The sequence below is a fragment of the Pholcus phalangioides genome, unplaced genomic scaffold, assembly GCF_987345545.1.
Source record: "Pholcus phalangioides strain wild (caught in Gottingen) unplaced genomic scaffold, Ppha-v1.0 ptg000012l_1, whole genome shotgun sequence".
Taxonomy (NCBI): domain Eukaryota; kingdom Metazoa; phylum Arthropoda; class Arachnida; order Araneae; family Pholcidae; genus Pholcus; species Pholcus phalangioides.
The window spans coordinates 1,945,401-1,969,264 of record NW_028301605.1 but is presented as its reverse complement, the minus strand read 5'-3'; the positions used below and the strand labels follow the sequence as shown (position 1 = coordinate 1,969,264).

Here is a 23,864-nt window from a genome sequence, read left to right as displayed (position 1 = left end):
AGTGATTAAATATTAATGATGTTATAATTTATTTTACTTTATTGAACCATAAAATAAACAGAAAAAAGGTTGTGTGTGTCGATGGTAGAATTGGATGAACGCAGGTGTCGAGGAGATATGATCGAAGTGTTCAAAATTTTCAATGGGATGGATAGGATGGACCATGAACTTTTAGTACACTGCCAATCGACTGCTTTTACGAGGGGACACTAGTATCGATTGGTGAGGGACAATGCAAGGCTATGGTGTCGCAGGGAATTTTTCTCTAATAGTGGTTTGTTAATAAATGGAATAGCTTACCCCCGGAGGTAGTAAATTGCAACACAATTGACACGTTTGAAAAGAAATACGATAAACGTGTTGGGGTAAATCGAGAAGCTATCCATACTTAGAATAAGACAACCATAAGTATTCTTTATGGGCATTGTGTAATATTTTATCATGTGTATATATTGTTTACAATTTTTGTTAATTGCATTTTTAATTGGGTTGCTATATTTTTTAAATATATGACATCCATATTTTTATGGGCATCTTTTTCTCAGCCACCTCGTTGGGCATTTTGCCTGTTGTGGCGTATCTTTATTTGTATAGTTTTAAGTAATATTAGAAAATTCAAGAAAAATGTTCAATTTCTTCGATTTCCATAAACTTCAAGAGCAATGCGCGACATCAACCGATTTTTAAATTTTTTTACATCTTTTTTCTTTCTTAAGGAGACAACTTTTCCGCACTAGTGATTTAAAAATAAAAACATATTTAAGATGATAGGTAGCATAAGAACGAATGCAAGTAGGGAAGAAAACTCAACATTTATCTATGGAAAGTGTTACCAACAATCATTTCCATTCCTGAATATTTTGTTATTGATAAATGAAGTTTGTGTATGTATACAGATTGTAAGCTGTTGCATTTATACAATGCAGTTTTTTTCTCTAAGTAGTGGATTTTATATCTTCAGATTTTATGCAAGCAAATAGAGAGATAAAAATTGGGACTGGTGTGTAATAGAAAGTCAAATCATTGGTAATACATAATCAAGTTATACAATAGCATTTTAAATTTAAAATTAAAATTTTGAAATTTGAAAAATCTTCATTTTTTTTTTTTAATTCAAAGTAAAAAAACAGCCAAACCTTATGACATAATGACAAATACTTCATGAGTGCAAAAATCCTGTCGGCTGATAGGGCATGCTTGCAAGTAGGTAGTGTACTACAGTGAAGTTTATTCCACAGGATAAAAAAAAAAGTATCAGGTATTTTGGAGGTTCCACCATATGTATAATGTATGACTTTTCCATATAAATTCATTAGTTTATGAGAGTATAGAATATGCATATAGATAAAATGAAGTCATAAATTGTCATAGTTACAGATGAATCAAAAATTGTGCTGTGATTTTAATGTTTCTAACATGCTGTGCAATTCTGTTTTAGTTCTCTACTAGAAATGGTACGGAAAAGGGAAAAATTAAAAAGGGAACACCTGCATTTGACTGTGGAAATATTTGAGAAAAGGTGAGTTTCCCCCCATTCAGTTTTTCCCAATACATTATTTCTTCTAAGTCCCGTATTTGAAGATTTCAAGTAGAGGGAAATGTCTTTCGTTTGCGTGAGGGCCAAAGTTCTATTTTAATCCATCATAGAAAATATTTGGTGAAATCCGATTTTAATGGACTTTGTTTATAGTCTTGCCCACAGTTCAAGCATTTAAAGTCTGTACTTCAAAATCTGGAAGATAAATGACGGCGGCATATAACATGAAAAAATATACGTAACTCAGACAACATGATTATGTTAGGGATACACATACACTCAGAACACATGTTCCGGCATGTACCGATTGATTAGAAATTCTGTAGGGAATTTTTATGAGTGTGTGTGTATGTGGTTAAGTAATTGGTATTCTGGACAATACAATTTCATGAATTATAGCATTCTTACTATTGTAGTTTATTTTTAGAATTAAGAAAATTAAAAAATTTTTAATAAGATTTTTATAATATTCTGATATGTTTCTGTAATTGAGCATCATTAGATATGTACAGAAAGTGACATCAGTGGGAGAAGAAACTATCAAGAATCAAACAAATCAAATCATTTAAATACAGTAGTATCCTAACCACCTGTGCCTTGATTGGTGTAAGGTTTGGGTTACCCAGGGTAGTTTTCACAAATTGATCTAAAAGATTAGTACAGTGGAATGAATTGCAAATACACTTGGAGACATGACAGACTCACATAATGTCTATTTTGTGATATCACCCCCTTGGGAGGAAATGGACAATTCATTTGAGAGGGTGTAGAAACTAAAGATACAACACGAGATCTTATAGGTAGCTTAGCAAAGGAAGAGATTGGAAAGATTTTTTCAGAGAAGATGGAGGATGAGACCAATTTCATAAGACTGGACTAGGCAAGACTTAGGCTTATGGTTGGGTGGTTCCAAGGAACCTAGCACTTCGGCCAGAGGTCTATTGTACTATCCTCAAAAAATAAAAGTCCTTAGTAGAGACCTGCAGTGAAGCAAAGTTCAGCAAAGATCATAGTTTGATCAAGTGAACAATCTTTACTGACTCCTGACATTGAGATGCCTTTTAAGAGCAAAGCAGTGGCCGGTAAGTAGACCAACAGCTCTATGAATACCACTTTTGCTGAGCTTTATCAGCTCCTGCCTAAAACTAGAGCAGTCACAATTTATCTTTTCTTCTGTCACTGACATCAATGTCCAGCCAATCTTAGTACTGTTTTTTCTTGAATGAGTTGAAAACAGTATTTCTAATTGATTCCTGTGAAATGCCTAAAGCTGGCTGAGGAAAAATGAACAGAGTCCCAGAACCCCCTCTAGCCAGCTTTCCAGCCAATTCATTACCCGAGATAGCTGAATGACCAGGTACCCAGCTTGATTGAACTCTGTTGTTGGATCTGTATTAGACAAACATCTTGAGCTTGTTGCTCATGATCACGGTCATGCTCCCTGGGGGATTTAATAGTGCTTGATGACAGAAGGCATCGAAAGATTATTTCATGTTTCACAAAGTACCTTATGTTAAGTAATCTTTGAAATTTTTTGAACTGTAAATGCATTACATTACTTCACATAACTCAGGCTGCATTGATTTGATATTTTTAAGAATCGCTCCCCCCACCCCCACAATCATTGTATAGTAATTTAAAATAAATGTGTAAATATAATTTTCACCATTTACAGCTTTTCATTAAATTTCAAAATTCTGTAGCGTCTGTATTATCTGAGGTTTCAGTGATCTGAGTTAGATCCGGTCCACATTAGTTCTGATGAACAGAGTTCTACTCTATGAATTATATTTGTTGTTCCACTAGTTCTAGACTTCTTTTCAATTGAATTTGTTCAAACTTGTGATTTTATACATAGTTTTTGATATATACATTTGATGCATAGACATAGAAATTCTGTAAATTTAGTTTCTACATTAGTTTAGCTTTGTTCAACTAATTCTATTTCTCTGGTATTTTTATATTGGAGAACTTCATATTTGATACTATATATGTGAGAATTAGAAAAAGCCTTCAAGGGTTAATTTCGTTAATAATTATTAATAAATAACAAATATACTCCTCCAACCACGATATGAGATTTGGCTGCGTTGGAGGATTTTAATCAATTCTTTTAGGTAAAGTGCATCAAAAATAGCTTGTCAGCAACTGAGCTTTTACGACTGGCTTATCTTTTTTGGCAAAGAATAAAATCATCTGACATGGTGTGCCTTAGCTAAGTCTCATCTCGTGGTTTGAGGACTATATCTAGCATTACTTTGGAAAATAGAATTCTCTGTATTGTTCTCTCATCCATCAACTAACTTAGTAATACCATTGGCAATCAGCATGCAATCATTCACACTTACTTGTTCATTCATTACTATGGTGCCTGCATAAAAATGAATAATTCACTGATTGATTTTTTTTTTTCTTAGGTATCATGCCCAGGACTATGCTGGTCAATTACTGTCTGAGGTCCTTGCCATGAAATTTCCCAGGCCAACTCCAATCATACCTGCTCAGAAAGTACCTATCATCAGCAAGCCTGAAATCAGAATTCCTAGTAGAAAGGTATCTGATTTGCTGCTTCAGCAGGGGGAAAAAAAAAGTGCAAAAGGGAAATTTAATAATGTATTGTTTCTCAAATTATGTGTTTTTTTGATAAACCTTAGCGAAAGTCTTGTAAATAGTGAAACAGTGCGTAACAAAATGTTCGAATTTGCAGCCCGTCAAGACGGGTGCTCAAAAGAAAAGGACTTACAAGCGAAAAACGAAGTCAGAAAATGCTACCTCCAGGTCAGCCACACATCGTACAGATCTTGGATTTGGTGATGCTGGTAGTTCAGATGAAGAGGCGGTTTCTCCTGTAAGTATCTCTTCTCTCAACATTCATAGGACTGATTGATAAATCTTACATTGATCCATCTGATAATTTAAGGTGCTTCAATGTAAATTATAAACTGTTAACTTATGTTTTTTAGTTTTATGGTAAACTACTCAAATGTGGTTTTTTTTTTAAATCATAGTTTCACGTGCAGTTTGGCTTCAAGTTATATGTTCATATCTGTGAAAACCATGAAAAGGTTGATCCTGTTTAACTGGGCTGTTAGGGTCAGTTCTTTGCAGCATTATAAACTTATTAGGAAGAAAAATAAGTGCAAAACAGAGTGACGGACACACAAATTCTTCTTGCATATATGACACATTGGGTTGAGCATGTCCTCAGAATATTATATGGATAAATCTGAGAGTGTTAATACATGTTTATTATATCAGGTATATGTTTGTATCACAATATTATCACTTTCCCTAAAGCAGAATGTGCCAAAATGTGTGACGTATGTCGCAGAACAATTATCGCTATTGCAGAACAATTTGGAAAAATTTTAAGAAAAAGTGCAAAAAACACTATTACCTGAATAGGGATTTTTACCGCATAACATTTCCAGTTAGCTGAGGGCTCGTCGCAGAACAGTGCTAAATATTCTGCTTTGGGGATCACTTTATTCTAATTTACCTTGGAACCCCCAGGTTGTTGGCAAAATTTGCCTTTTCGAGTAAAAGTGTCCCAAAATCAAAGCCCCCAAATCAAATTAAATTGCCCCCTCCCATATGACGTATTTTGCTGAGTAATCTGCAGATTATATGTTAAGAGAATATTTCAATTTTTAGCACAAATAATAAAGCTGTCTTATTTGCTGCCTTTTCCTGAGATGTTGGAATACAGAAATACAATAAAACTTGTCTAACGATTCTATAGCAGGGTTCCTGTTGTCCTTATGTATAACTTTATTTTTTGAAACCACTCCTGAAAGTCTATTTTTCATTCAGTTTGTGGCCCCACTAAAAATCTGTGAATTTGGTCCTGCATCAGGGGACCTGGTATTTATTTGTTGGTGAAATTAATTTAAGGAAAAACTTTTCGTGGCCGTCAGTGGAGAAGTGGTTTTGTTCCTGCTTGCCGCGAAACGATTCTTTCCGAAAAGAGCGTGTTTTATTCCACTGTACTTCAACTATCACTGTATTTAAACTACCAGCCCATCATCAGGCTTTCCATCACGCAACCCCAATAATATCGTGCAACTGAAGATGTTTTGCAATGGTCTTTCAGCTTTAAAGCGCAAATGCGAGTCAGTTTCCGTAGTCAGGAAAAAAGTTGCCACTGGAAGCAGCAGAAATTACTGTAGTCGATTGTCATTGCATCAAATCCCGATGTTTTGTGAACAAAAATTTTCATTCCAGGAGTAAAAAGAGCATGTCCGCCAAATTACAATTGCTAATTTAGAAACTTTGCCGAATAACGAGCGTTAAATTGCCAATGTTGCAGAATAATGAGTGTTAAATCGCCAAATAACAAGTAAGATTGCCAATCTCGCCGAATAATGAGTGCTGAATTGCAGGGGTGGGAACTCTGTTCCAATTGCGCCGCACTGCGCCAAAACTAATATCTTGCGCCATCCTGCTCCAATAGCATATTTTCGCGTTTTTCTGCGCCAAATAGCGAATTTTGCTTCAGTATGTCCGGAATTTCGGAAAGGACGCCAAAAAATTTTTGTTCCTGCTAGCCACGAAACGTTTCTTTACGAGAAGAGCGTGTTTTATTCCGCTATACTTAAACTATCAGCCCCTGATCGGGCTTTCCATCGCGAAACCCCGATATTGACCTTGATCGAGGAACTGAAGATGGTTTTCAATGCCTTTCAGCTTTAAAGTGAAAATTCGAGTGTTTCCGTTTAAAAAAAAAAGTCGTCACTGGAAGCAGCAGAAATTGCTGTAGTCGATTGTCATTGTGTTAAATCCCTATGTTTCGTGAAAAAAATTTTCATTCCGGGAGTAAAAAGCGCATGTCCGCCGAATTACGAATGTTAGTTAGGAAACTTTGCCGAATAACGAGCATTAAATCGCCAATGTTGCCGAATAACGAGCGTTAAATTGTCAATATCGCCAAATAACGAGCGTTAAATTGCCAATCTCGCCAAATAACGAGCGTCAGATCGCTAATCTCGCCAGATGATGAGTGATGAATCGCCAAATATCGAGTTGGTCTTCCGAAATTCTCTCCCATTTTGCAACAATTTCTTTCCAAGTATTAAAAACTTATAAAGTTTTTGTAGCTCATTTGAAGTGCTGCTGTTCAAGGCAGCAAATAGTGCCCTCAGTAAGCAAAAATCATCTTAAATAGATGGTGCAAAAAATTTTATGACAGCCGCTCTTTCAAACAAGGTGTCAAAAGCCTAAAACACCAAAAACAAAAATCAAGCTGACGAAAAGATGTTTGATAACAAAAGACAGTGCAGTTTTATTTTGAAAAGGGTTGAGGGTTAACGAAAATATTCTTGTTAATTTCACTGCTCCAATTTATAAATATCTGCTCCTAATCCTGAATTTGCTGCTCCAAAACTGCTCCAAATCCTGAATTTTGCTGCTCTAAAGCTGCTCCGAAATGGACTTAGTCACTTCCCACCCCTGGAATTGCCAACCATCGTGTTGATTCTTCCAAAATTCTCTCCCATTTTGCAACAATTTCTTTCTGTTTATAAAAAAATTTAAAACTTGATATAGAAAATAGTTTATAATATCTATATAAAGTGCCATCAGTAAGCAAAAATCATCTTAAATAGACTGGTGCGAAAAATTTTACGACAGCCACTTTTTCAAACAAGGTGTCAAAAGCCTGAAACAACAAAAAACAAACTGATCAAAAGATGTTTGATAACAAAAGACAGTGCAGTTGTTTTATTTTGAAAAGGAGTGAGGGTTAGCGAAAATATTGTTGTTAATTTTGCTTCTCCAAATTATAAATATCTGCTCTGAATCCTATATTTTGCTTCTCCAAAACTGCTCAGAATCCTCAATTTGCTGCTCCAACACTGCTCCAAAATTCCAAACAAGATATAATAGGAAATGAAAGGGGGGGGGGTTTGTCTGTCTGTCCCCCTTCCCAGTACATACATATTCATTTCCCTGATATTTAATTTTAAATAAAAAAAAATGTTTGACTCATTCACAAAGGCATATCATGTGAAACTGTCATGACTTGTAGAAGAAAAACAATGTTTTTTTCTTAAAAATAAGAAATGTGGCTGAGTTAAAAAAAATATATATATGAAAGAATTTGAATGAAAAGTGTTAGTTTGCATCTTATGAGCGTAGTTTCTTAAACAGTTTACAGGGATTTGGCTTTGATTTGCTTAACATCCATTGTCTTTCACTGGAGTGACTGCGGCTGAAGCAATAAACTGTTTTTTATGATAAAAACAAACTTTATTGTGCAAACTCAGCACATCTAAAACCTCACTTCCCACTTCTTTAAATCACTTCAATACTATTGCAACTCACTCTCCCTTCTTTCTTACTCAACTTCTCAATACCTAATTCTCATCATAATGCTCTGTTATTATTAGAATTTGTGTTCTCAAACAGTGGCTTGTTACTCACATACACAGTATACCTCTTATTTTTCAACATCTGCTCAATAAATTCATATGTATTATACTTTTAATTCTGAAAGTTAAAATCGTTTAACCATTATACTAGAATTTTAAAAAAGACATTTAAAAGGAAATCAATCCACGTGTTGGGCCATTCTTTTGGTTTCAGTCTAGTGATGCAAGAGGGGCGTTTTGCCCATGACTACTTAAAAACTCCTTACTTTTCCTTTTGGAAATTTTGTATGTTTCCTGCATTCGGACCTGGGAAAAAAGTATTGTTATAGACAAATTATCATTGTAGACAATGCATTCCACTGGCACCGAAAAAATAAATATCGTTATAGGCAAGTTTATTGTTATACAAACAGGTTTCACTGTATTTACTAAATTAATTTCTAAAAAGTGATTTTTTAAACTTTTTTAGCATTTTTTTGTAGAGAAATCGGACAGACAAGATCTTGCATTCATTATTGATGAGTGGAATTTTCATGCATGTGGATTATATGCTGCTACTAAATCACACATGCACCTCATCCACATTCTTGATTATATACTGCTGCAGACTTATATTTTCTCTTAAGGTTGCGAAATTTACATATATGGATCATACGAAGGAAAATGCTCTATTTAATTTCGAAAAATAAAATCCCATGCAATCCAAAGGAAAAAATCTAAAGTTAAATTTACCAGTTTGTTGGTTGAATGGAAATAGAAATATATAACCCTAGTTCACTAAAAAAGTGTGCAAAAAACTATGAGGAACACTCCCAGGAATCGACATATTAATCCTTTAATTGGCAAGCATTGAAATATCCAGACAAGAAAAATTTTGAGTCGTTGTATATTCAACAAATGAGATACCCTGAATGTTATTACATGGTAAAAATATTTATTGTCAATATTTAAAATAATATGGGATGTTGTACTTTAGGGGAACACACTGTATTTATGATTTACATAGATTCAAATAGTATCAAAATGTTATTTATTGTTTGTCAACTTTGCTATCATTGTTGAAGAATACAGAACAATGTTTCATCAACACATGGTATTTCCCTCTGAAATGCAAGGGTTAAAAATTGTTTTTGCGTGGCTTGTCAAGAAATAGGAAACGTGTGTGCTTTTCAATTATTCTGCTGGTAATTATAGATACTTCATGAACAGCTTGCAAGTAAAAATCACATATTTAGGAGTTGCTTAGAAGCAACTCCATCAATGTCGAAACGAGCTCAAAATATGCACTGCCTTCTTTTATTTGAAAGATATAAGAAAATCATGTTGCCCGTATAAAAGGATGATAATAAGAAATCATTAATAATGAATAAGGCAAGTATATGGAAATTTGTATTTCCCATATATTTGCCTTACTTGTTGGTGATTTCTTAGTATTCTTAAACAAAAAGTATCTACTCTTCCATAAAAGGTTAATGTCCATACATTAAACGGAAATCAATCTATTGATCTTCTTGACTGGTTCAGTTTTTGGAAAAAATGGTTTTTCATGTTAATTCTTTTTCACATGTTTTTTATTCATAATTTGATATATAATATTTTCTTATAGGCCCAATCTGACCAGGAAGAAGAGGCAGACCCTGACGGACCCTATGCATTCAAGAGGAAAAGAAATTGCAATTATCTTGCTGTAAGTGTACATGTAGCTTTATTCTTGCTGATAATGTAAAAATTCATGCTATTGTATTGCCAAAGCATTTGTGAAAAATTTTTTCATGTTCAATTTATTTATATAACACAGATCAAGGAGTCTAACATGTGCGTGAGTCAGTGGGACTCGATCAAGCCCACGGGCAGAGCGAAGGTGAAACAGTGTCGAGATCCCTGCCGGTTGTCTCGCGGGAGGGCGCACCGACGGCCTGGGTCGCCCATAATTCATTGGGGACCCGGAGCCAGAGCGTACACCTTGGGACCCGAAAGATGGTGAACTATGCACAGTGGTTCTGGCGTGCAAATCAATCGTCGAACCTGGGTATAGGGGCGAAAGACTAATTGAACCATCTAGTAGCTGGTTCCCTCCGAAGTTTCCCCCAGGATAGCTTGCGCTCGGAGGAAACACGCAGTCAGGTCTGTTAAAGCAAATGATTAGAGGCCTCGGGGGCCGAAACGACCTCGACCTATTCTCAAACTTTAAATGGGCAGGACGGCCGGATCGTGCCTGCACGGGCGATATCGGTGCATAAGAAGGTTATGTAAGGTTGTGACTAGAATGCGTAATTTCAGATGAAAATGCATTTGTGTCTATTTTGCCATTGTTTTATGTTTATTCTCTCTCGTGAATTTTAGAGGCTGTATCCTGTAGATCGTAAATATTTAAGCAGTGGGGAAGAAAGCAATCCATGTATTAAAGCTGAGAATAAATTAGTTTTTTCCCCATATGCTTCGCATAACATTACTTATCCAATGATGTCACTCTCCGCTATCTATACAAATGTTTTTAACAGCTGGCTGATGCGGAGATATATTTTTTTGGAAAGAGAAAATTCAACTGCCCCTTGCAGAGAATCGAACCCACGTCCTTTCACTTTCCAGGTGAACGCACTAGACTACAGAGGCGCAGAATATCTCAATCTTTCCTTGGAGCTCGTGTTCACTGAATGGGGCATACATGGACAGTCTGACCCAACTGAGGCCAAAGTTCTTTTTTTTTTTTTTTTTTGAAACCGAGCACAACTCGGGTCTATCGCCATGGGCAATTTACTACCTAGGGAGTTGTGCCGGAAGTGTAAGTGTGTGTACCTAACAGTCTGAGTGTGTATCTAGTGTTTATGATTTTTCAGTGCTGCCATCTATATCTCAGAAGTGAAGTGAGTGATGTGTACTGACTGAATATTTGTACTGTTTGTAGCTTTTTTTTTAAGAGGCATACACACGGCCATTACCCCTGTTGTGATGATGTGGGGTGCTATCTCTCGACAGCAGACCACCTCTAGTTGTCCTGTGTGCATCTTTAACAGCTCAACGATATGTTGATGACATCCTGGGGCCAGTTGCATTACCCTGCATGGCACGTCATCCTGGGGCCATTTTCCAACAACATAATGCCAGGCCCCATATGGCTCGCATATCTCTGGACTGCCTCTGCTATTGATGCTCTTCCTTGGCCATCAAGGTCACTGGACCTTTTTCCAATTGAACATGTAGGGGACATGATAGGCAGCCAGATTCTGGCATCCCAAAATGTCGCAGATCTGGGGCAACAATTGATGAATGCCTGGCATAAGGAAAACAAGCTGAGATTAGGAGTCTTTATCACTCGTTACATCAACGTATACAAGCATGCATTGCCGCCGGGGGGGGGGGGTTCTACTAATTACTGATTTGAACATTCAATATGCAATTGCAAGACATTGATGGGTCCTACGACTTTGAATTTTTAATCATTTCATTATCTGTGTGTGCTTTACACATGTTTAATTTCAATAAAGTGCTCCATAGTGCTTTTCAATTAGTGCAATTTCCTCCATAGTGCTTTGTTTTGTTGGTGTGGTTGGGTTGTTTTTGGTTTTTTTTTGCAAAAGAGTATATTGTTTCTAGTATTTGTAATTACATTTTTGATTGTGTTGCTGTATTTTTTAAATATATTACATCCATATTTGTTATGGGCATCTTTTTCCTCAACCATCTCATTGAGCGTTTTGCCCATCAGTGGAGATGCGGGGGGCAATGCCTCCCAGCATCGAAGGTGGAGTCGGGTGATCTAATGTATATATGTATATATAGTTGCAGATCTAAAACAAAAAACTCCAGCAAAACTGTTTATATATTCACGTAAATTTTCATTTTTGTTCCAAATATTTTACATACATCTACTTTAAAACTTAACTGCTTAGAAAATCAATATATATACCTTAATATTTATTATAGAATAAATGTTGAGATTGAGTAAATTGATCTCTTACGACATGTTAAATAGTGAAGTGTGTTGGCTTCATTATAGTTCATTGTTTGATTTCGTAAATTTTCTCTCCTTGCAGCCATTGGAGAGGATAGGAAATTATCCCTGGTGCAGTAAAGAAGAAGGTGGCTTAGCTGACAAACGGTACAGGTACTGTTTGACAAGCATACCAGTTCCCAACCGAATGAGGTGCATAGGTTTCGCAAGGCGAAGGGTTGGCAGAGGTGGAAGGTAAATTTTAAATTTTTTTCATGGCTTTTCTGTGTGTTTTTTTAGCGTGTTTTCCAAAATATATTTACATATCAATGGCCTTGTGTAGAAACCATGTCTTTGGCTGGATGTTTTATTTGTTCGCAAACTGTACTCCATACACAAGAACTACTGCATGCCATAAACAGTTCATAAGACTCACTATTTCTTAAATCTTTTCCTCAGTCATCTAGCCATCATGATCTTTGAATTTTAATAAATTCTAAGCTTCTTCCATGTCTAAGCGACATGAACAACCTGATAGAGCACTGTTTCAAGCATTCATCTTCCACCTTCAAGACTGACAATTTCATATGCATAACATATTGATTGTTCTAATGTTTTTGGCTTATCTGCCCGTATAAACACAGTAAAAAGTTTAAACATAGTACTGTTTAAACTTTAAGTAGTATGTTTGTGTATATAAATATTTTTATTGTATTTTTTTCCCTTCAGAGTAATATTCGACAGAGCATACACACCACTAGATGAATACTGGGGTGACTTAGATAACATCTCAAATTTGCCAAACGGTTTGCCTAACTGCAATGAGTTACTTACAGAAATAAAAAATGAATGGTATGTATGAGTTACTTTACAGAAATAAAAAATACATGTTAATATATACCGCCAAATAAGTTAACACCTTCAAAATTCATCACAAGATCAGTTTGAAATTTCATTAAAAGAGTAATTTTTTTTTTAATCCTTTTTAAAGATCATTAATGTTTTCTTTTCAGTATCCTGCGAGTATTTCTCGAAATAAAATCGCTAACCCTGAATACTGTAATCAGAACTACTGACTTACCTTATTTAGCTTGGCAATGGTGTATTTCACAACATTCTCAGGACTTCCAGATTATGGGTTCATTTTCAATTATTGCCATCAACTTAAAAAGAATTAACTTGAAAAAAGAAGGAAATAAGAATTTTTTTTCCTTCTGCTACTGGGTTTTTTTTTCAGACAGTGACTCTCGTCCTCATTGCATGAAAAAGCTCTTGCCTACCTCCTAGACCCCAGGCATGGTAGCCTGTATGGAAGGTGGTCAAAGCTGTGTGATTTAACTCCTTCATATAGATGGCAGTATATTATATTCTGCACTCTACATGCACTCCACTGCATTATGAATAAGTGCAGATCTGTTCTGCTTCTCTCTAGTCATTAACAATCATATAGCACCAAGTTAACTTCCATGTGCTTTGTCCTTTTATAAAGCGTGTATGTTATTAAATGAAATAATTGAAAGAGGGGCCCCACTTTGTTTTCCACTGTGTTCCACTCCGACATACATTTCCCAGAGTAAGAAAAAAGTTATCTAAATCTTTGAATGTAAAGAAACATGGCAACCTTTTCACTTTGAAAACATTTTTTTATATATGTGTTTAATCATAAAACTGCTGATGGATGATTTAATTGCCATTTATTTCTATGTTGACCATATTTCATAGCGGAAATTATGAAAAAAATTGGGATCTATACACACCGGCAAATATGGGGCACCACTAGTTCTGAACAAAATTCTTAATTTATTGCTGAAGGCTTGGAAATTGAGAGCTTTTTTTAAAATTTTGGTTTATTATAATTTCACAAAAAAAAATTTAAAACAAAAATGTCCAGCAGTGGCGTCAGAGCCAGGGGTGCTCGAGTGTCCAAGGAAATATGTAGAACAGTGAAAAAAATTGACATTTCTTTATAATAGTTGGATACCAAATGATAGCGAAAAATAGGGTCATAGTTTCATAAAATATATGTAATACAAGAACCCAGATATTGGAAAACCTTGTAAAGTGTATGGGATAAAAGCATATACTGTAAGATATGTGAATTAAATATTATGTACCCCCTTCCCAAAATATTCAATGTGGTATATCATGTCAGTGACTTCATTGTTTTGTCTATTGAGAAGCGGAATAGCTTCTCAATAGACAATGTGAAACCATGGTTTTATTAACACTAATGATAATGACTATCAGTAATGTATTCTATATCTTATCCTTGCACTTTTCTTTCATTGAAAGTATAGCTTTAGTTTTTTTCATTTTCTCTAGGAAGTGGTTTCGGCCTCAAGCAACCAATCCAGAGACCTTGTCGAGCCGACTGGATCAAAGCGACAGCGATTCCGATGAAGCTGGTGCCAGTGTGCAGAGAAGGAACTTTAATACTGTAAATAGAACATTAAGCAAAATACCAATAGACCTCAACAGGAATGTACAGTGCAACCAGGAGGAACTGTTTGAATTGCAAAGAAAGCAGTTGGAGCGATTAAAAGGAATCGAAGCTCCCGCTGAGTCTAGCTCACTAACTGGTGCTGAACATTCCTTCTTGTCACAGCCAACCTCCAGGTTTATCATCAAGCCTTTGCATCCACAGGTGCAGTATCCTCAATCTACTGTGATTTCGCAACCGGACACAAGTTCCTGTCCAAACTCCCCTCCTCATATTCCAGGAGCGTCACCTGACGCCAGCAGTATTAGGAGCTTGCGCGATAAGATAGTTTTATCAAACGGTCCCACTAATGAAGGTGAGTGAGTGTTTGTTACCTTCATTTTGATCCATGTAGTTATTGAGCTTCTCTGGTATTTTCATGATGATTTCCCTTTAATTACAAAAAAAAAAAGAAAAATTGTAGTTCCGCTAATACGTTAGAATGCGTGTCTCAACACTATTTTTCTTTTGCTATGTCTTTCTGTGTAAAAATTGTTTTGGATTTCAATTTTGAAAGCAGTTAAAATGTTTTTTTAATTCCTAGAATACCAATTATATGCAGAGCACCCACTTGTCGGTAAAATTTCCTCATTTTTTTAACAAATCCTGTCAACAAAATTTTTGTAACTGTTTTTAATGAAAGAGGGAATCACCGCTATATTACTAAATAATACAAATGTAGTATATTGTAATTGATGATTCTGCCAAAGAAGAAATTTTATCTTTTTTCAGGTTATGTGGTGGGTTTATGTGGACCATGTGGTTTATTTATTTTTTTTCTTTTGCTTAATTTGAGGATTCAACAAGTAGAGTAATTAAAAACTTCTGTCTGGATGAAAGAAATAATTCTTCATTTACCACCTCATGGTCTTGAACTATTCGTTTTACATTAACTAACAATTACCATTATGATTTACATTTTGGGTGTAGGTGAAACAACAGCTAGCATAACAAAGCAGTTGAATACATAGGTCTATTCTAGGTTTGGTGATTTTGATGCTACCTAATAGTATTCAATTGTCTTGTTTATTTTTAGGACATGCAGAGGCATAAACAATCTTTACAAAGCTCTGCAAAGAGCCAAAAGTGCTTGATTTGTCAAAAATAATGACACTGGCATTGAACAGCAAAATGTAATCAAATCCTTTTTTAAAAAGGGATGGAAACATCTGGTACACTTAAACTTATTTACATTGGATCTTGTAATTAATAAATTCTGCACTGTGCTTCCGGAAATGGTCTCGAAGAGTCATTTTTAGAAAAAAAACTTGCATGTCTTTATAATTCCCTGTGTATAGAGGAAGAGAATTAGACTAGACCAGCGTTTCTTAACCTTTTTTCGCCCGTGGCCTCCTTTGAAGCATATTTTTTTCTCGTGGCTCCTCTGTCTTACCCAGAGTCTTCGACCCTCATCTAGAAGCAAGTTCCTTTATACATATTTAATTGATTTTTTCAGTGAATTTATACTGAACAAAAATTTTGCAAATAAGATTGGCCTCCAGACCACTGGCCTAGAATTTGAGCTCCCCGCTAATCTGAGTTCTATTCAGGATTGTCTTAACATCATGGGCCTCCTAGGCAAAGTGATGCTATAGTAGTCCCATACTTAGCCGGAAATAAACAGCCTACGTATATCCTACTTGTTTTCAAAATTTATTGTACTATACAAAATATGAGGTGGGGGGTCACTTATGGACATGAGGCCCCCGGGCATGATCCCTCACAAGAGTGGGACTGACAGAGCTGGGGCCCGATATGGTTTTCATCATTTTTTGTTTTTTACACTATAAATTTAATATAGAGGTGAGGTTTGTGGAAAGTCTAGCCGGGGGGGCCGCGAAAAACCCCATCCTAGAGAACCTGCTGCAAAATGTAGGCGGTGAGGCCCAGGTAGGTCCATGCCCTAAGACGGCCCTGGTTTTGTGGGTGGTTTTGTTGGATTCTGTAAGTGTAGTCATTAATATAAAAGCATTATTTCTTCACACCTTAATTTTTCTTTTCAGCTCTCTGGAACCCTCGACCACCTGTCATGGCCCCTTTCTAAATTTTCTTCCGTGCCCCCCTTGACGTATCCCAGTACCACAAGGTTGAGAAACACTGGACTAGACTTTGGAAGACTTCAATAGAAAAAAAAGGGGAATGTATAATGGAGAACACATATGATGCTTTTCTATTACACTGTTTTGGCATAAATTGTTTTTGTTACTTATTCATTTCTGTCATTTTGCTTTGGCTCAAGTCAATCTTATAAGAAAGTGAGATGGTGCTATGAAAAAAAATATTTTTTTTTAATTTTTTCTAAAATGAAGAATAAATTTTTGAGTGGTTCTTTTTAATCTTATGATTATATGTTGCTTGGGGGGGGGGAGAGTACTAGTAAAATGTCCCTCCTCCCGTCTTACTTTCTCTAATTTTTTTAGTGGAAGCCTTGTATACATGCCAGTAACAGTGGAAAATGTGTGACATGTAGTGTTTATTTTAGTTAGTATTCTATGGTTAAACAATGTTGGTTTATGTTTGTTAATCAGTATTGGTTTGTGTTTGTTAATCATGATAAAATAAAACAAATTTAAATAAAATATCAGGAACATCATACAGTGGCACCTCCATAATGGGCTTTCCTTGTTTAGCGGACACCTTCCATTAAATGAGTATAGTAGCCCAGGATGATTATATACTCGAATAAAATACTAAAGGATGTTGATGTGTCTAGTTCGATACGTAATTCATCCTTGTCAGAAAGTTTCCTGGGGCAGGGGTACGACACCAACTTCAACATGACCACAAAAAATGACACTGGGTCAGTTTTTCTCCGATTTAAGTTGCAATTTCTGTTTGTCTGCAGAGGATTTGCACTGATTTTTGTGGAATATTTTTCTAGTTATTCAGCGGATGTTGTTTTAATGGCCATAAATAGTTTTTTTTTATAATGTGCAAGGGATGAATCTGAATGTTGTTTGAAAATAGTTACTGGTACACTTGATCATATTCCCATTGAGCACAGGAGAATCTAGAAACAAGTTTTCAAAATGTTTTGACAATGTCTCGTATGACAACGAACAGAAATAATGTTCAATAATGATCATTCTTATGATCACGTTCTTGCATTGTCTCTGGCTGTGTCACTGTTAAACTGTCTCATTCGTCTCACAACCTTAATGACAGTTGTTTCTGGACTACTCTTGATGGCCATGCACTTAATAGAAATGCTCATGCTGCTGTTTCCCCACATTGCAGAATAAATTAAAGACCTGAGATGACAGTTAAGGAAAGAGAATAAAAAAAATCTGGGCCACTCAAAGAAAAACCTTTGTTTCTTTAGAAGTGGGATTTTAAAGAAATATCATTGGATCAAGGTTTTTGCAGTGTTCCAATTATCAAAATGGAGTTTCAAAATTTTTGATTTACAACATTATTATCTATTGGTATATTATTTTGACTGATTTGTCAGTTAAAGACGGCATGGAAAAATAATGGTTTTTAAAAAAATTGGATTTTTTTTATTTAAATCAGATTTTTTTTTATTAAAATTAACTCACACTGCTTATTAATTAAGCAAATCTTATTAATCATTAAGAATGCATGTTTTCATATCACTCAACTGCTTTCTTCTCCCAATTGCTCAAATTTAATTCAGCATTAATGAACAAACTACAAACGAACTACAAGCAAAAAATATGACCACCAAAAATCTATGTAATGGGAAAGGTCATTAACCCAAATTAACTTCATGGAATAACAATTTCCTTGTAGAAAGTGCTTTTATTCATGAGGTTCCTTGCCCATTAAAGTGAATCAGTGGTGACAACTCAGTATCACTCATATAGTGCAGGCATCTCAATCTAAGAATCTAAGGATGCTTGCATATGTAACTGTAAGCGTGGTAAGCATGCATGTTCAATCTTTTTGCTCTATGCAGTGCAAGCATCAGTTTTTTACACTGAAGCGCTTTACTGAAAATTCAACAAACAATTCAGCACAAGTGAGTGAGTGCTTGACCGTGGCAGTGACCAAGTGAGAAAAAATGAGCAAGTAAATGAAGTCAGTGAGCAAATGAGGGTGTGAATGAAGACATGAGAGTGATTGACCACATGCACATGAGTGCATGAGGGCTTAGTAGATCAGGTGACTGAGTGGACGACTAGGTGAGAGAACACAAGTGACTTAACCACTTGCTGATTTACTCATTTGTACAATTCCTCAATCACTCACTTGTTCATTCATTCAAAAAGCAGAGCTCACTGAAGCATGAAGACTGATATGGGTCCCAAAGCAAAATATGTCAAAATCTGCAACATATGTTACTGAACATACAGGAGGAAAAAATAAAGAAAACACTATTATGGGGATTTTTTACCGCAGAACATTTCCAGTCAGCTGAGGGCTCATTGCAGAACAATGCAGGGGTGCAAAAGCTACACCAAACTGCTCCGAAACGGTTCTCTTGCTACACAGTGCACCAAGGTGCCGAATCCCTGCACATTTGCACCAATTCTTGTTTGTGGTTCGCGGAGGCACCGCTAATGCACTGTAGTACATCAAATACCCTTAATTTAGGAAAAAGGCGCATGAAATGTTGTTCACGTGACGCGTTCTCTCCGAGACACGGAAAACGATACGGGGGTTCAATTTTTTTTCACTTCCCACCATCTACCACAATTGCGTTATCTCGTGACCTTGGAAAGTAGTTATACTACCTTGAAGTATAAAGTACTGTTGTTGGTATAACCGGCTATCAAAGTCCCTGAATAAATATGCCAAATTTTCCGATTTTGGAGACAGTTTTTTCTCCTGCTGGTTATAGGTTATATACTGAAAATAACGGTAATTTCGCGGCTGCCAACCTGCGTTCAAAGACGGTATACATCGAAAGGGGATTGGTTTACTCGTTAAAATTACCAAAATTTTTCGGAGATCGTTGGGAAAAAATAGAATCTGTAAAAACTCCAGTTAAAATATTCATACTTTTGTCATCTAGCCACTATGTAGTCGTGTGGTTATCTTCTGCGGTTGCAGATCGTAACAATTTCACATCACGGAAATCCGGATTTGGCGAACGGGGCCGGCTCAAGGGGGAAAAAAATCTCTACCCATGCAGAACCTTTTTTTTTTTTTTTTTTTTTTTTTTTGGTGCTACTGGCCACGTTTTTTTGGTCTACAACCCTTTTTTCACCCTTTCAACTCCATTTGGCACCCCTTCTTGAGCAGCTCCCAATATGGCCGCACAGTCCGCCACTGCATTAGTGGGGGAAGGGCATGCTCTTAACAATAGTCAGAGGAAGGAGTTTGTACTAGGAGCATGCTCATTTTACATAACTTCTGTGAGATACCTTTTTTATATTAATGTCCTACTTTTGCAAAACGTGTTGTTGGAGAAAATGAAATATTTGCACCCTTTCTTGTTTTTCGCACTCCCTGTTTTTCGTGCATTGCTAGGATGGTACATTACTCCCTCACGTATTGCTGGGATGTTGTTTAACATTGTATCACCAACAGAACTATTGATTATGTGTGATGAATGGGTTGCACTACAATCCAAACAATTACAAATTACAAGAAGTGAAATCAGTTCAGAGAATAGATAGATATTGGCAGACATATTCAAACTTTGAAAGTTGCCCAAAGTTCAAAATTTTGCCAGTTTTGGTGAAGACTTTTTTTATCTTCAGCACATGGTAACACAGACAGTGAAAAAGAGTTCATTGTTAACAAATAAATAAAAGCCTGTTCGAACATTGAAAAATCTGTCCATGCAATGCTTTAATGTTTAATGAAATAAGACATACAAAATCTTATGTTCAAGGGCATAAAAAATTGGAAAAAAATAGTCATTGAGATGCTGTACTTCTGAAAGCGACTCGTGATTCGTAATCTATTAACATGCTATCAGGTTGAGAAATTGTTTAAGTAAATAAGGTATTTATATTTTTCTCGTTTTTTGCATTTTGCTTTTAAATTTTGTGAGAAGCCAATTTTTTTTTTCACGGAAACTCTTATTATATTCTGCACGCACTTTTTTTGCTATATCAGGAGGAATAAGATTTTGGTGTTCAAGCAGCAGAAATTCTTGCTGCCTGGGTTTTCAGTATGCATGTTGCTTGATTTGAAAAGAGTAATAATTTTTATTCGTCATTTCAGTAATATACGTTTTATTAATGGCAGATATTTCAGAAAAAATTTAAATGGATTTCAATTTGTGAAGGAAATTTATTTAGAATTATTTGTTCCAACCATTTTTGGCAAAACTTTTGGCAGTTCACAGAAAAATTACTCCTGATATTGCAGATATAGTTCGTGTTTAGTTCTGCTCCATTTTCAAAATTTGCTGCTCCAAAAATGAAATTTGCTGCTCAGAAATGAATAAGGGACACTTGCACCCCTGACAATGCAAAACATTCTGTTTTAGGGGTATGGGTACCTCCATGGCTATGTTTATTGAAATCGGGTCTTGAACAAGCCTGTATTATCAAATCTGCTCAATCCACTTGTACAATCATGATGCTTGTACAAAATTCTTATACAGATGCTCAAGCATGCTTGTACAAAAAGATATCACATGCATGCTTGTAAAGCTTGTAGTTACATGTGTAGCAGGGTTTAAGCTACGGTCACATTTTTTGCAAAATATGAAAAAAGTAGTAGCCACTTTCGCAACAATCCTTACAGGAAATACGAAACAAGTAGACATCCAATCATTAGCATTGTAGCATTGCTTCCCCCCTCCCCCATTTCATTTTTCTTTTTTTTTTTTGCTAAAGAAATTTTTTATCAAGCTTAAACCCTGGTGTGTGTAGGCACCTTTATGCATATAAAATTGATTATGAATCAATTTCAACAGATGCTGATTTTTTTTTTTTTTTTAACTTTTCTAGGAGAAATTTTAGTATACAACAACCACACGAATATTGAAAAACTGATGAAGGATCTGTGTGAGGTCAACCACCATAGCTCAACGCCACAAGTCACTGCGACAGCTACTGCAGCAGCAGCTAGTGCGTCGCCTTCTGACGTCAAACCAAACCTAGAGATCCTTCAACAGCAACTTTCGCAATCAACAACCTACGGTTGGCCAGCTGTGCCGTCCACAGTGGAGTCTCACGTTGCTGGAGGGATAGTTGGGACAGCGGCTGTCCATCCTAGTGCAAGTCGTCATCATGTGATACAAGGCAAAGCAGCATTGACTGCAGCCACAGCTCCACAAACAGAACTTAGATTTATCAATGTGGAGCAAAATGGGAACGAGGGCAGGTTAGTTTTGTACATATAAAAGCATTTTTATTTCTTGGGAAAAAAAAGTCGCATGATACAAATAAAGTTTTATAACACCAAATGACAAATTTTAGGGCCGGATAAATAGCTAAAAAAATTAAGTGCCAGAAAAAATTTTTAGGTTCCAAAAAATTTTACTCAAATGAAAAGTTCCAAAATAATGCTTGATTTTTTCAGGGCATAGTGACTTGCTTTCATATTAGCGGATATGCTGCTATAAATTCCAAACATTTTCTGTTGATCTCGGTCTGCAATTTTGTAACTACGCAATTTTTAGGTTCAATACCAATTTCTTAGCACCATTGCAACCTGATGCTAGAATTTGCATATCTAGCTTCAGACATTGTTTTAAAGTATGTGGTTTTAGGCAATTCTCCTTACATCTAGCACATGTTTCTTCATTTCTGGAATAGCTGCCCTAATCACTAACTCTGCGTAGATTTTTATGTGTTTTTAATCGATACTCTGTCATGATATATATAGTTAACATTAAGAATTATAAAGATTGTGAATTAGAGTAAGCTTAAAATGAGACATATTTATAAAAAACTGGGCAAAATTGCGGGAAAATATGGGAATGTCTCGTGTACGGGTCATACCAATAGAGTAGCAAACATTTTCTTAATGTGCTAAACTCTTAATTCCATTGATTTTGTTGAAAAAACACCATAAAAATTGAAGCAAAGGCATCGGGAAAAGTATCATGATATCCGGGGTAAATTCATTTTATTGACGTTATAACAGAGGCTCATCCATTATTCTCTATAGGAATCAGTCGAGACCACCAATTTTGGATATTAGAGTTGTGATGTCATTACAACCAAGTTTGACTGTAGTATCTGTACTTATTTTGAGCAAATATCAATTTGGAAGTTATCTCACTAAATTGTGAGCAAAAAAACAAGATTAATTTATCCTTTTTCTTTGTAGGGTGATGAAAGAGCTCTTCATAAGCAAAGTCAAAGTCGAGAAAGTTAGTGACAGTGGTGTTTCGATGGATGTCACTTGACTTCAGTTAGTGTTTTGCATTTAGTGTGATAATATTCAATATATATGAAAAATATCAAATTTTTGATATTGTTTTCATTTTTTTTCCCTGGAGTGAGAATGGATTGGTTTCGTAACAAAAGAAAAACCTTCAACATTTGAGATCGCATGTCTATAAGCATCAAATGTCTCTCGTGAGGTTGCCCTGCATGCAAATGGTAGAAGACGTTTACAGAGGCGGTTTTTTTCATTTTTAGTTCCGTTCTGGGCCAGATGGTGCTTAGTCGCAATGGTATTTATTACGTTCACCAGTTGTTCAGTTTAGTGTTTCATCTTGGATCGACAAGTGCTTCTCACTTCCCAGATTATATACCTGTATTTAGTATAAATATATACATATTTATTGAGCAAGGAGAAAGAGAGGTTCCACATACACTTAAAATGAGCGTTCATGAATATACCCATTACAAACATCTACAGCTAAGCATGTATCGATTATCGTGCATTAGAATTATACTTTGATGACAGTGATTTTGCTGCGTGTGATCTGAATTTTCTGTCGTTAAACTTTTTTATCCCCTTGATGCACTACTTTTCGATCAGATCGTGGGCTTGAAGTAAGCTGATATTGTTCGATCTGTGCTATTTATTGAAGTTATCTAAAACTCTGGTATGGGAGCAAAGTCAAGCTCTTGGCCAAAGCTCTGCCAAAGCTTTGGCAAACACATTCTTGGATATTTGAGCCTGTAATGCTCATTCATCTCTGCCAGTAATTATTTGAAATTTTAATTGGTATTATCTTGTTTGATTATTTACAAATTTTGGTCAAAAATATTGATTTTTTTTCCCTGTGATTTTGAAAATATTTTTTTTAATCGAAATGAAATTTTTGCAAATATCTCTTTGGGAATAGAAATCATTTGAATCTGTGCTTAATAAGAAATATTGAAAATTAAAACACATCTATTATGTCGTGCATAGTTTTTGTTTGGAAAAGTTCTTGTTTTCTGTTTGATGAGTATGATATTTAAAAATTATATTTCTGCGTAAAAACATTTTCCGATCCTCGTTTGCTAAGCAAATTGATTATAATCGTTATTTTATCTTTTATTTTGATTGACAAAATTAGTGAAAATTACTGTACTTGGCGTAATTGTTTCTTTTATTGGCTTTTTAAAGCTTGATTTTGTGTACATGCATTGTCTGTACAAAATGTTCTCAGACTACTATTAATTTACTGCTCACCAATTCACATCATATCGCCATACAACAATTTACTGCCGATCGAGTTGG

At 35.6% G+C, this 23,864-nt stretch overlaps 1 protein-coding gene across 1 annotated transcript in view; it reads left to right on the top strand.

Moving 5' to 3' along the window:
• Positions 1 to 23,548, top strand: part of E(Pc) (Enhancer of Polycomb) — a 45,991-nt gene extending 22,443 nt beyond the window's left edge. Inside the window, exons 7-15 of the mRNA XM_089240002.1 lie at positions 1,439 to 1,519; positions 3,955 to 4,090; positions 4,245 to 4,385; positions 9,512 to 9,592; positions 11,940 to 12,091; positions 12,566 to 12,688; positions 14,159 to 14,631; positions 21,188 to 21,563; positions 22,515 to 23,548. Coding sequence (XP_089096128.1) covers positions 1,439 to 1,519; positions 3,955 to 4,090; positions 4,245 to 4,385; positions 9,512 to 9,592; positions 11,940 to 12,091; positions 12,566 to 12,688; positions 14,159 to 14,631; positions 21,188 to 21,563; positions 22,515 to 22,593 — 1,642 coding nt within the window. The 3' untranslated portion in view covers positions 22,594 to 23,548. The remainder of the gene's footprint in view (positions 1 to 1,438; positions 1,520 to 3,954; positions 4,091 to 4,244; positions 4,386 to 9,511; positions 9,593 to 11,939; positions 12,092 to 12,565; positions 12,689 to 14,158; positions 14,632 to 21,187; positions 21,564 to 22,514) is intronic.
• Positions 23,549 to 23,864: the final 316 nt, after the last annotated feature.